The sequence below is a fragment of the Equus asinus genome, chromosome 23 (assembly GCF_041296235.1).
Source record: "Equus asinus isolate D_3611 breed Donkey chromosome 23, EquAss-T2T_v2, whole genome shotgun sequence".
Lineage (NCBI taxonomy): Eukaryota > Metazoa > Chordata > Mammalia > Perissodactyla > Equidae > Equus > Equus asinus.
The window spans coordinates 57498429-57511807 of NC_091812.1; the positions used below are offsets into that span (position 1 = coordinate 57498429).

Here is a 13379-nt window from a genome sequence, read left to right on the forward strand (position 1 = left end):
TTGTGATGCTAACTAACAAGCAAATGGAACACATGAACTCTAACTGGATCCTGGATCAGAATCAATCAGTTAATTAATTTAAATAAATATACTATAAAAGATTTTTTAGCAAGTGGGGAAATTTTATATGGACAATATATTAGATGACATTATTTGAATTACTGTTTATTTTCTTAAGAGTGATGATGGTATTGTGGCTATGTAGGAGACTGTCCTTATTTTCAGGAAGTGCATACTGAATTGTTTAGGCATGAAACGTTATGACACCTGTGACTTACTTTGAAATGGTTTATGGGTTGAACTGTGTCAACCTTCCCACCAAAATTCATGTGTTGAAGTCCTATCCCCAGTACTTCAGAATGTGTCTGTTTTGGAGGTAGGGCCCTTAACCAGGTAATTAAGTTAAAATAAAGCCATTATGGTAAGCCCTAATGCAATCTGACTGGTGTCCTTATAAAATGAGATTATACAGAGACACAGGGAAAGACACCAGGGGTGCACACGCACACAGAACAACAACCACGTGAAGATGCAGCAAGCAGGTGGCTATGTGCAAGACAAGGAGAAGCCTCAGGGGAAACCAAACCTGCTGACACCTTGACCTTGGACTTCCAGCCCCCAGTACTGTGAGAAAACAAATTTCTGTTGCTTAAACCAGCCAGTCCGTGGTACTTTGCTATGGCAGCCCTAGTTGACTAACACAAACGGCTCCAGGGGAAAAATGACAACAGAGAGCGGGGAAAAATGACAACAGAGAGCGAGCAAAAATGGCAAAATGTTAATGTTGCTGAATTTAGGTGGGAGTATATGGATGTTCATTATAACATTCTCTCAAGTTTTACATATATTTGAAGTTTTCCAAAATAAAAAGTTTGGGGGGCAAATTTCACCAGGAAATTTATATACATATAGATTTATATTAGTCTGCTCAGGCTGCCGTAACAAAGTACCACACCGGCTGGCTTAAACAATAGAAACGTGTTTCTCACAGTTCTGGAAGCTGGAAGTGGAAGATCACGGTGTCTGCAGGCTTGGTTTCTTCTGAGGCCTCTCTCCTGGGCTTGCAGAGGGCTGCCTTCTCACTGTGTCCTCACATGGTCTTTTTTCTGTGTGCGCCATCCCAGGTGTCTCTAAGGGTGTCCAAACTTCCCTTCTGATAAGGACATCAGTCAGATTGGATTAACTTAACCACCTCTTTAAAGATTTCATCTCCAAATAAGGTTACATTTTGAGGTGCTGGCAGTTAGAGTTTCCACATATGAATTTTGGAGGGGCACAATTCTTTTTTTTTTTTTTGGCTAGGAAAGATTTGCCCTGAGCTAACACCTGTTGCTAATCCTCCTCTTTTCTTTTTTTTTTTCTCCCCCTTTCCCAGTACATACTTGTGTATACTAGCTTTAAGTTCTGGTTCTTCTATGTGAGCCGCTGCCACAGCATGGCTACTGACAGACAAGTGGTGTGGTTCCACGACCAGGAACCGAACTCAGGCTGCTGAAGTGGTGAGAGCACCGAACTTTAACCACTAGGCCATTAGGGCTGACTTACTAACGTCTTTTCTTATTATTCTTGCCCTTACAGTCTTAAGACAAGTCTTTAAATTAAAAAATTTAATTCTATCATTTTTTTACTACTTTTCTAGCTATTTGTTTCTCTTTCTAGAATTTCCAGTATGTCCAGGACAGGTCTCCTAAAACTGTCTTCCAGGTTCCCATGAGTTTTACATAAGGCTTTACATCTTTTGTGGTTTTCCTCTCTTGCTCTGTATTTATTTATTCAACTTGATTCTTCAGAACAATGATTCAGTCTCCAGTTACAGCTAATCTCTTTATCAGTTTGTCTACTGAATTTACGAATTTAGAATTCTTTTAGTTCCTAAAATTAACTTTGAGCTCTAATTATATTTCCTGGAGAGTTTTCATTATTTTGTTAAAGTTTTCTTTCCTTGATTTTATTAATTCTGTGCTCTGCAGAAGCTGCCTGTAACACTCACTCAGCCTAGTTTTCCTCTCAAGTTACTGAATTCCTTTAATTGTTCCTTGCCTACTCTCGCCTGATGGTTCCCTCAGACAGGTCAGACTACTGACATCTAAGAGAGGGAAAAACCAGCAGGAAACAGAAAACATGAGAATTTTCAGCACCAAGTACCCAAGACAGTAACAAACTTAACCCTCTGTTAAAGCACAGGAAGGTTTCCATGAGGCTGCCTACCAGTTCAGTTCCCCTCTACACAGATTAACAGGACTGAACCGTCCCTCCAAGCACAAAGCACTCAGGAAGGTATCATACATTCCAACAGGAGTCAAAGGATTCTGTGAGCTAAGCCCTCTTAAGTGGCCTCTTATAGCTTTGAGAAATGGCTGATCACTGCCTTTACCTCACAGCTCGGACTTTCCTTGATGTACCAAAGAGAATGAGGTTCCCTACCCACATTCTCTCCTGGATGTCTAAAGGTAACTGAAAACCTCAGACCCCATTCCTTGGCCCCACCAGTTTGCTCACTTAGGTTATTCTATTACTCCAAAGAGGCAGTACGAGGAAAGAAACGTCAGGAACATGGGCTAGAGCCAACATCTTCCCACATTATCTCCCTTTCCCATCTTTACTGCTTCACGACGCAGCATACCTCCCCCATTCATAACTAATATTATTAATAACTAGTAAAAAGAAAAATAAATTAGTCACATAAACTCATTTAATCCCAACAATCCTGTGAAGAAAGGATTATCTCCATTTTACAAATGAATAAAGTGAAGTCAGGAAAGGTACAGTGTTTGAGAGCCAGGTCCACTAGCATGAAAGCCTAGTCTCTTCATAACAGACGCTGACTCCTACCTTCATATTCACTGTGTGATGTCAGGTGCACACATCTTTCAGGGCATTATTTTCCATCTGGAAAATGATGATGCTAATATCACCTACCTCACAAGGTTGTCGTACAAACCCAGTGAGGGAAGGAAAGCTTACAAAGGGATCAGAACAGTGTCTGGCATACAGTGCTCGCTAAGTATTGGCTTTTAGTATCATCATTTATTTGGCATCTTTCAGCTTAGAAATCTTTTGTTTTTTAAAGCCTATATTTTCAAGTAATTCAAAAGAATCTCAACAATCTGGCACTTATCAGGTCCACAATGGCTATCATGACAATTTTTGGTCACCTCTATGATTGTTCAATCTGCTCACTGCAGCATTAAAGTTAGTGTGACTTGCCTTATAATCACATTGTAAAAGTGGGTTCTTCACAACAGTTACTTTGATTCTATGCACCATTTTTTTCCTTAGAATAGTTTAGAAGTCAAACACTATTCTGCTGTAATCTTTTAAAGGAATTAAATTTCTAATCTAATTGGCTATCCATTAAATGGCTTCTAACAGTAGAAAAGGTAGCACTAGTGTTCAGGTGTGAAAAATTAAGCACTTAACCTTGACAACATCTCAAAAACAGGGAAAAATAAATAGATGTGAACAAAGGAAAAACAAATGTAATCAAGCAAAACTTCAATTCAGGATCTCTATGATATGCAGCACCAAGAAGCAAAATGATGAATTTAGATAATTTAAGGAACTTAAAAGTACTAATAAGTGACAAGCCTTGTAAATGCTTAAACTGGCTGAACTAGATTGGTATAAAGCTAAGTATTTTGAAGGAAAGCCAATAGTCAGACTTTTTAGAAATGTGAACATTTTCCACTCTGTGGTTAAGTGTAAATCACCCTACAACACTCCTAGGTAAGATCTATGTGATGACCAAAAGTGGACTGATTATGAGGCAGCCCAAATAATATAATGAGTTTTTCAATGCTTCGGTACATACAGAATATTTGATGACCTCTACAGTTACAACATAAAATGAAATCACCCTTTTTTAGTGATACTTATCCAATAGCATTCTATTACAAATGAAAAAACACTCAAGATTTCAGGTTAAATATGTGCCACTTATTTATGCTACTGCCTCTGGTAATCTCTTCTTATTTATGCTACTGCCTGTAGCCAAACTTTGCAAAGAGAGATACAAGTCCGCCTTTGGAAACTACCGAAAAGAAAATTGCTTTAGTCAAAAATCATCAATAGATGCTAAAATTAGTGGGTGAAAGTTTGATGACCCATCACAGAGCAGAATAATCTAGAAAAAAATTAGTATGTTGCTTCTTGATTAGTTAGCATCTCAAAACGTTAGGCAGTTTTTATCATCACGATAATCAAATTATACGTACCTAGATAAAGTGAACCACCTTACCATCTCATCTGTGAAATGAGGCTATTATCACCCAACGTTAATAGGTACGTAGAAGAGTTCAGTGAGACCAAGTGTTCTGAGCCACTAACATAATGCTTGGCAGAGTAAGGACTTAATAAATAGTAGGTATTGCTAGTAGTATTTTCAAATTCCAAATGAGACAGGTGACTCTCCTGTTGGCATGACTCTTGTCCCCTATGTATAACTAATAGTTTAAGGCAATCATTTTAATCCCGAAAGCAATTACCTCCATCCTCATATACACCAAAAGGATGAATCATTCCAAGCAAACAAATAAATCCTTCTACACTGTTGAATTATTTTATATAAATACAACACAGAAAATCACATGTTGAGGTAAGAAATCACCAAAGAAATAAGACAGCACTTTTGAAGTGAAGATGAAGTTTTTAACTTACTGACTGACTGAGTCAGACCCCATCTTAGAGCCACCATCTGCCTCTTCCTCCACATCAGAGTCCACGGCACTGTCACCTTGAAAATGAAATAAATAAACGACAGCACGCTTATAAAAGTCACAATGATCTAATCATTACACAAAAACGTCATCTTTAAAAGTGATGCAGATCAAAGAACTTTATAGTTGTTGAAAGATGACACTGTTAATTGCTTATATTTAAAATCAGTTTTTCAACGCATTAGGTACTTCTCATTGCCTTCCCTTTATCTATTACGTAAATGTACACACACAAGAATGTGGATATATGCTTAGACCATACACATATGTACACATCTACCACCAGTTAGAAATTTCATTAAATTATTCTGGAGTTAAAAAAGACTATCTCTGGAAACTGAAAGTCTCCATTTTTTGGTGCTTCTCTTCTGATGCTGATGCTAAAATCTTTGTAAAGTTCCAAAAGACAAAAAGTGCTTGAAAATTCAAAATTCTACAGGTAATAGTATCAAAAAAAGGAGTCATACTTCAGGCAGACATATAAACACTGGCAAATTGCAAGAAATTTTTCAACTCTGCACCTAGGTCTTAATAGAGCAGAAATAGAATGCAATAGGTAACTAAAAGCAATAAGAATATAAAGCAGAAAATAAAAAAAATATTTTAAAAGAAGTCTTTGCCTTCTCAATAATTAATTTTTTATAGCATTTAGGTAAACATTTTTCACTTCATTTTATTATTGTGTACAAACTTATGTTCTTACCTATATGCTTGATTTCGAAAAACTATACATGTATCCAAAAGTCTATTCTTGAAATGCCATTCTGATATGTAAACTATATTTCTCAGTACAAATAGAAGTAAAAATGCTCTTCAATGATTACCCAATAATGAAATTAAAGTAATATTCAAGTAAGAAAAAGAACACCTCAGGATTTATGCTGCATATAGTATTAACTAATAAGTTACCAGGATGTGGAAATATGTATTCTTACCCTCAAGAATCTTCAAGATTTTTTTTTCAGACAGGAGCTCTAACTGTTCCTGGCATAGTTTTTTAATTTCTTCTATTGAGCAGTTCTAAAGAAAATGACATTTTAAAAAATGTATTTATGTAATATAGCCTCAATGTAAACTAGAAAACAGCAATCATAAGAAAAAAAGTCCAGCTAGCAAAATCTTACAATAAAACAAATTAAAATCCACGTAAATTTTTTCATGGGATGAAATCTGAAAATCTACCAGTTGACATCTGATCATTATAATTTATAGAGATTTAATGGGATATATAAAGTCATGTTTATTATGAAAGAACAAACTAGAGAGTAAGTCAGGTGTCTAGATATTCTTAATAGCAGCCTATTTGCTAGGTAATTCCTCTAAAGGTTTAAATATTCAAGTATTATTGAATATTAAATATTCAAGTCCTGGCTCTATATATCTTACATATATGATCGTGGGCTTAAGCTGTCCAAGCCCTATTTCCACAACTGAAAAATTAGAATACCATATATTTCCCTGAATAATTTTCAGAAATGTATGAAAACATTTGTGAATTTAATGAAACAGAAGCTATTACCAACCATCACTGTGTATTGTTACACAGCAGTATATTATTTCTTAAAGCATCAGAAAGAATCATTATACTCAATAATTTAGTTACTAACACTGCTTTGCATTTAATAGAATTATTTCCAGAAGGTCAGTAAATTCCTTATTTAAATACAGTAAACTGCCCTATTTCTTCTTGGCAAATTTTTAAATACACATGACCATTTATGGTTCTCCAAAATTCCTTTTTAATATCTTTTTGAAGTAGCTGTTTTAGTTGAAAACATCCAATTATAATTTGCATTAAGCAAAATGACTGCAATAAAGAAAGTTCCTATAAATTTCTATGTATGTCTATAGTCTGATAATGTATATGATGAAGTACCTTTAACACATCAGGAAGCATCTTCTGTAACTTCTTCTCTCCTATGATACAGAAACACTGCTGAAGCATTTCTTTTTTGTCTGATATATAGAAACTAACTGGTTTTAACGACACAGTCAGGTCCAGTCCACCCTCTTCAAGGTCACTGTGCTCTGCCAAGAATAATTCTTTTTCCAAAGTTGGCAAAAGATATTTGGTCTCCTAAAATTAAGAGATAAAGAATCATTAAACAATGTTATTCAAAATGCATGGAATATGGATATAATGTCATATACTTTCCTTTAACAAATCCTTCTTCATTAAACATTTCCAAATTCTTTGCATAGATTATTTATCTAAAACCAGAGGAAAGAATATTTAATTTTTCCAAATTCTTCCAATTTACTCTCCACAGTGCAATTAACCAAATAAGTTGACATAAAGTGACAAGACAGTATCTGAGGACACACAAATGAAAATATACTCAATATTGAATGATTTCCTAGAATTTCAGACTTCTGAAGAATTAGCATACTCCTCTAGTTGGCCCTTCACCCAAAAGTTTTATGTACGCATTGTCATTCTTAAATTCACACAAACAAAATGAGATAGCAGCAAAAATGTTACAAATCACGAATATTATACAGTAAAGTATTACTGCTTACCAAGAGCTATTATCATTTTTAAAAAACTGCTACATAATTTAATCAATTCAAAGTTGCCAAGTAATTTAAGACATTTCTGTCAATTTTCCCAGCCATCTCCCAAATCTATGCAGTCTCTCCAAATCCACGGCCGCAATCCTGGCCCAAGGGACCATCATCTTTTGCCCAGAGTACCTCATATCTACTTAACTGGACTCCCTGCATCTAACCTGAGGTCTCTGCAATCTGTTTTGTACACTGTTACCTGAATAAACTTTATAAAATGTATCTAATACTCATCCTCCCTACTCAAAACCCTCCAACGACTTCCTACTGCCCTTAGGGTAAGAGCCCTTGATGCTCATTCTTTGAGTTCCAAACACAAGGACCTTCTTCGAATTCCTCAAATATACCCTGTTCTCCTTTCACCTCACACAGGCAGGGCTTTCGTACATACTGTTCTGCTTACGACAGCCCTTCCTCCTCATTCCCTACCACACTATACTCAAGATGAACAATTCAGGGATCCATTCAGAAGTCACTTCCTCAGGAAAACCTTCCCCAACCATACAGTTCAGGTAGGTTTCTTTGTTATACTTTCTAATAGAATTGTTTAAAAAGTAGTTTAAAAACAGGTCAATTTTAAAGGATACTACCGTAATTAGACTGAAAAAGTAAAGAAGGTCAACTCTTGTTCTAATAGCTTGCAAGGTAATTCGAGTGTTGGCGACAAGAAACGGGAACTCGTGCACACCGCTAGCAAGAACCTAAAACGGTGCAGCTGCTTTGGAAAAAAGTTTAGCAGTTCCTCAAAAGTTATCATGACCCAACAATTCAATTCCTAGATATATATCCAAAAGAAATGTAACCACACATCTGCACAGAAACTTGCGCACAAATGTTCAAAGCAGTATTATTCATAATAGCCAAAAGGTGGAAACAATCCAAATGTCTACCAAGGGATAAACGAAGAACTAAACGTGGTACTGCCATACAATGAAATATTATTCAGCCACAAGAAGGAATGAAGTACTGATATGCATTACAACATGGATGAACTATGAAAAAACATTACACTAAGCGAAAGAAGCCAGTCACCACATATTACATGATTCTATTCATAGAAAATGTCCAGAACAGGGAAATCTATAAATCTATAGAAATACGAAGTAGACTAGTGGTTACCTAGCGAGGGAACAAGCTGGGAGTGAGTACTAGGGATGATAGCTAAAAGGTACACATAAGGGTTTCTTTTTGAAGTGATGAAAATATTTTAAAATTCATTATTATGATAGCTCTGCAACTCTGTGAATATACTCAAAAGCAGTGAACTATATATTTAAAATGGTGAATTGTTTGGCATGTGAATTATACCTCTATAAAGCTGTTACCAAAAAAAATAAATAATAGGAAACTCAATACACAACAAATATAAATAGCACTCTCAGAATTCGGAGATGTTATTGACATGCCTAATATGTAATTTTTTTCTTCACAAATACACTTATTTCTCATTAGAAATAGGGTTTAGTTCTGTATACAAATGTTTACGATACTTAGCATTACTGGTGTCCTCCTCATGATAAAGAATCCTAAAGATACGGCAACTATTTAAGATAAGAATGGTGATATCCAAAATTGAATCTAGAAGGGGTAAGAAAACTAAATAGATCTATAATTACCAAAAGTTTTGAAAAAAGAAAAAAAAAAGCACCCCAAAAAACCCCACCAGACTGACAGCTATATGGTCCAATGGTCAAGTTTTGACAAATCTTTGAGAAAAGGATAAAAACTATTGTGGAACACACCAAAAACATGCAAAGGTCCCCAACTCAGTCCATGAAGTTAGCATAATCTTGATACCCAAACCAAAGAGGATATCTACAAAAATAAAAACCAGAGGCTGATTTAACTTAGGAACATAGACACAAAAGTAAAAATACCAAATTTGGGGCTGGCCGAGTGGCCGAGTGGTTAAGTTCGCGCACTCCGCTGCAGGCGGCCCAGTGCTTCGTTGGTTCAAATCCTGGGCGTGGACATGGCACTGCTCATCAAGCCACGCTGAGGCAGCGTCCCACATGCCACAACTAGAAGGACCCACAACAAAGAATATACATCTAGGTACCGGGGGGCTTTGAGGGGGAAAAAAAAATCTAAAAAAAAAAAAAAAAAAAAAACCAAATTCCAGCTAAGTACAACAACCAAACCAATAAACCAAATAGGATCTATCCCAAGAATGCAAGGACAGTTCAATATCAGCTACTTTACCAAGAAAATTACATCACCTGATTACAGGAGGAAAAGTACATGATCATCACAACAGAATGCCATAGAAGCATCTGAGAGAATTCTATAAGCCTCAGCAAACCAGGAATTGAAGAAAATTTCCATAACCTGTTCAAAGGTATCTTTCAGAACCTATGGCAAATATACCTACTAGCAGAACATTACAAATGTGACCACTAAAAAAGGACTGGTTTCTCAAAAATCAAAAATAGAAATACCATATGACTCAGCTGTCCCAAAGACCCTGAAATCAACAATCCAAAGAGATTTATGCACCCCTATGTTCACTGCAGTATTATTCACAAAAGTCAAGTTGTGGAAGCAATCCAAGGGCCCATCAAGTGATGAATGAATAAAGAAGATGTGGTATATATACATAATGGAATACTACTCAGCCATAAAAAAAGACAAAATCGTCCCATTTGCAACAACATGGATGGACCTGGAGGGTATCATGTTAAGCAAAATAAGCCAGACAAAGACAAACACCACATGATTTCACTTATATGTGGCAGATAAACAAAATACACAGACAAAGAGAATTAGTGGTTATCAGAGGGGAAGGGGGTTGGGGGGTGGGCAAAAGGGGTAAAGGGGCACATATGTATGGTGACGGATAAAAATTAAGACTATTGGTGGTGAGCACGATGCAATCTATACAAAAACTGATAACAATGTACACTTGAAATTTCACAATGTTATAAACCACTATGACTTCAAAAAGGAAAAGATTAGGAAAAGAATGCCTACTATCACTGCTTCTGTTCAACTACAGAAAAGGTCTTAGATAACGCAAAAAGGACCAAAAATAAGAAATATTACTCCTGAAAGAGAAGAAGCAAAACTCTCACTGTCAGCAGAAATTTTTCTGAGAGTCAAGTTCAAACTAATAGTTAACAGTGTGGCTAGATACAAGAAAATACAGAAAGATAAATGGCCTTCTATGCTTCCACAACTCCCAATTTAAAGACGTAATGTTAAAAAAGAAGAAAACACAGAACGGTTTTGTAATCGTGGATTAGGAAAGACCTTTCTAAAAAAGACATAAAATCCAAAAGGCATATGAAAATAATATTAGTCTTGACGACAATGAAATCAAAAGCTTCAGTACACCCTGGCTGAAGCTATGGTAACATTTGCAATATACCTTACACAAAGGATCAGAACCAAGATTTCACGTAGAAAGATTCAGAACCTATCAGTAAAAAGTTGAAAACGACCAACAGAAAAATGGGCAGAGGTTAGGTACATCTAATTTACAAAAGAAGGAATCAAATGACAAACAAAAATATAAAGATGTTCAATCTCACTATTAATCAGGAAAATATTAATTGAAACAAATGTAGTATTAATTTCCCTCATTAAGCTGACAAATTTTTTAAAAATGGATACAGTGAAGATTTGCAGAGATGGGTATTCTTACATACTGTTTGGACTATAAATCAATAAAGCCTTTTTTGGAAAGCATTTGGTGGTAACTACCAAATTTTTTGAAATGTATAAACTTTGACCCAGCAATTTCACTTCTGAAATCCTATTCTAAAGTAATTCTTGCACAAGACACATGTACAAGGTTGTTCATTTTCGTACCCTCTCTGTAATACCAAGAAAACTGAAAACCTAAACATTCATCAATAAAGATAGAATGGGATATCGAGCAGCCACGAAAAAGTATGGTACCGAATGTACTAAGAGCCCCATCCCAACAATGCAGTGGTATTATCCAATTCAATGGGTGGAATATCACAATAAAGCTCATGTGCAGGAACTTAAATACTACACAATACTCTTGCATATGTGACAAGAGTTAACGAAGGGGCTGCGTATCAAACTATTAAAGGCGGGACTTAAAAACACTTCCACGCTTTTCGCTTTCTGTGTTGTATGAATTTTAAGTACGCAGTCATGCACTTGTTTATAATATATCACAGGCAAACTTTTTTTTTTTTTTACAGGCGGTATCTCGGCAGGTGGATGGAGCAAAAAGAACATGGTTTTTTATAGTCAGATAGTAGATTCAAATCTAGACGTTCTTAAACTGTGAGTGTGGGAAAATTTCCTTAACCTCTGAGCCTCAAATTTCTCATTTTGTAAAGTGGAGTTAATCGTGATCTACTAAAAGGTGAAGATGGAGAGAGAAGGAAAGCGTGACTCGCAAGGGCATTCAAGGCTAGCTCCTGACCCATGCTTTTCAGGGAGACAGAGGACAGCAGCAGAAAGGGCCAAAAGCAAAATGAGTTAGCTGATCAGCAAATCCAGAAACTTGAAGTTCGAGACATGGGAGTGTGGGGTTCACTCAGATTTAGGGGCATGAACCGCAAGCACGGGCAGAACCTTGGAATCGCGGCGCTAACAGGGAGCAGACACCCCATCCCGCCGCCACATGCCGTCGTCGCCCGCCTGCTTCCGAAAACGCAGCAGCGGCGACAAGGGCGCGCACGCACCTGCTGCAGGGAGCCCGAGACGCTGGAAGACGAGTCGGTGCTCCTGCGTTTCCGCCGCTCGCTGCGCTCCACGCCGCTCCCGCCCCAGCAACTGCCGCCGCTCCCCCCGCCAATGACACTTCCCCCGAGGCTGGTGTTCCCGCAGCAGCTGACGCTCCCGCAGCCGCTGGTGCTGCCGCAGCCGCTAGCGCTCCCGCTGCCGCTGCCGGCGAGGGCGGGCACCAGGTCCGGCGCTGCGAGCGCCGCGGCCGCCTCCTGGCCGCTCCGTTTGCGCCGCTTCTCCCGGGAAGACTTCTTCCCCGTCATGATCCCCGTGCCACAATCATCCGGGGACAACCCACCGCCTCCGAAGAACCCTAAACCTCGCTCTAGAGACGGCGGGCTGCGGACGCCGGCAGTGCAATTGTACGTCACTTCCGGCCTCGGCGCCGACGCCGGGAGACGTTCCTGGGGGCGGGGCCGGGGCCGATCGCCCTGCCTCGCAGGTGGTGCGGGTCGGCTACAGTTTGCAGGAGTGCTGGCGGGTTGTCTGGTCGGTTCCTGTTGATTATTTTTATACTTCTGCAAAGGAAAGAAGGTGGAGCTTTACAACACCTCTTTGCCTTATTGATACTGCTTTTCAAATTTTGTCCCTATACAAATGCATAGTAAGGTAAAGGTGCAAGTTTTGCAAATGGAAATACATCTCCATTTCCATTTGTCTTCCAGTTTTGATTTATGCCACTAACAACGTTGTTAACAATAAAGAGAATTTAGGGAAAATCTCCCTATCACCATCACCTGGACAAATGTTTTAGAAATGTATTTTAGGGAATTATACAGGAATAAGGTCTTGTGCTTCCTTGTTTTTCCCCATTAACACTATTTCTAAGCAGGTTTCCTTTTAACTTCTGAAGTCACTGGGTTCTAGTATTTCATTGTATTTTTCTCAATTTATTTAACTGATATTCAAATGCTGCCGTTTAGGTTGTTTCCAGTCTGTCACGTTTCAGAATAATGCAGCTATAAACTGCTTAAGAAAAAGATTTACATTGTTTCCCTTATGGTATTTTTTTCACCCAAAAAAGAAATTGATCAAAGCATATCAGCATCTTATTTGTTCTGTTTAATCGAATTCCTTTGAAGAAAGACTGAGCCAACTTAAAATGTTACCCATACACTGAGATCTTCGAAAAAACATTGTTCTAATATACTATAATATTAGCATTTTAACTTGCATTCTTGATTTACAATGTTGAATACTTTCCCACGGGTTGGAACACGATTTCCTCATCATGAAGTGGGCTGGTAATAAGTTTAATGGTTTATCTGCTGAAACCACTGTGTTGACTTACAATATACAATAATTATGTTGGTGAGAGGGGAGAGAGGAGCAGGGATAAAATATTGCTGGCACATCAGTGTTCCTTCCTTTTCTTTCTCCCTTCTTTTCTCA

At 37.6% G+C, this 13379-nt stretch overlaps 1 protein-coding gene across 1 annotated transcript in view; it reads right to left on the reverse strand.

Annotated features, from left to right (window-relative positions):
- CAAP1 (caspase activity and apoptosis inhibitor 1) overlaps positions 1-12363 on the reverse strand; it is a 53577-nt gene extending 41214 nt beyond the window's left edge. Inside the window, exons 1-4 of the mRNA XM_014853389.3 lie at positions 11945-12363; positions 6592-6792; positions 5651-5735; positions 4657-4732 (exon numbers count right to left, since the gene is read on the reverse strand). Of these exons, the coding sequence (XP_014708875.3) occupies positions 4657-4732; positions 5651-5735; positions 6592-6792; positions 11945-12250 (668 nt within the window). The 5' untranslated portion in view covers positions 12251-12363. The remainder of the gene's footprint in view (positions 1-4656; positions 4733-5650; positions 5736-6591; positions 6793-11944) is intronic.
- Positions 12364-13379: the final 1016 nt, after the last annotated feature.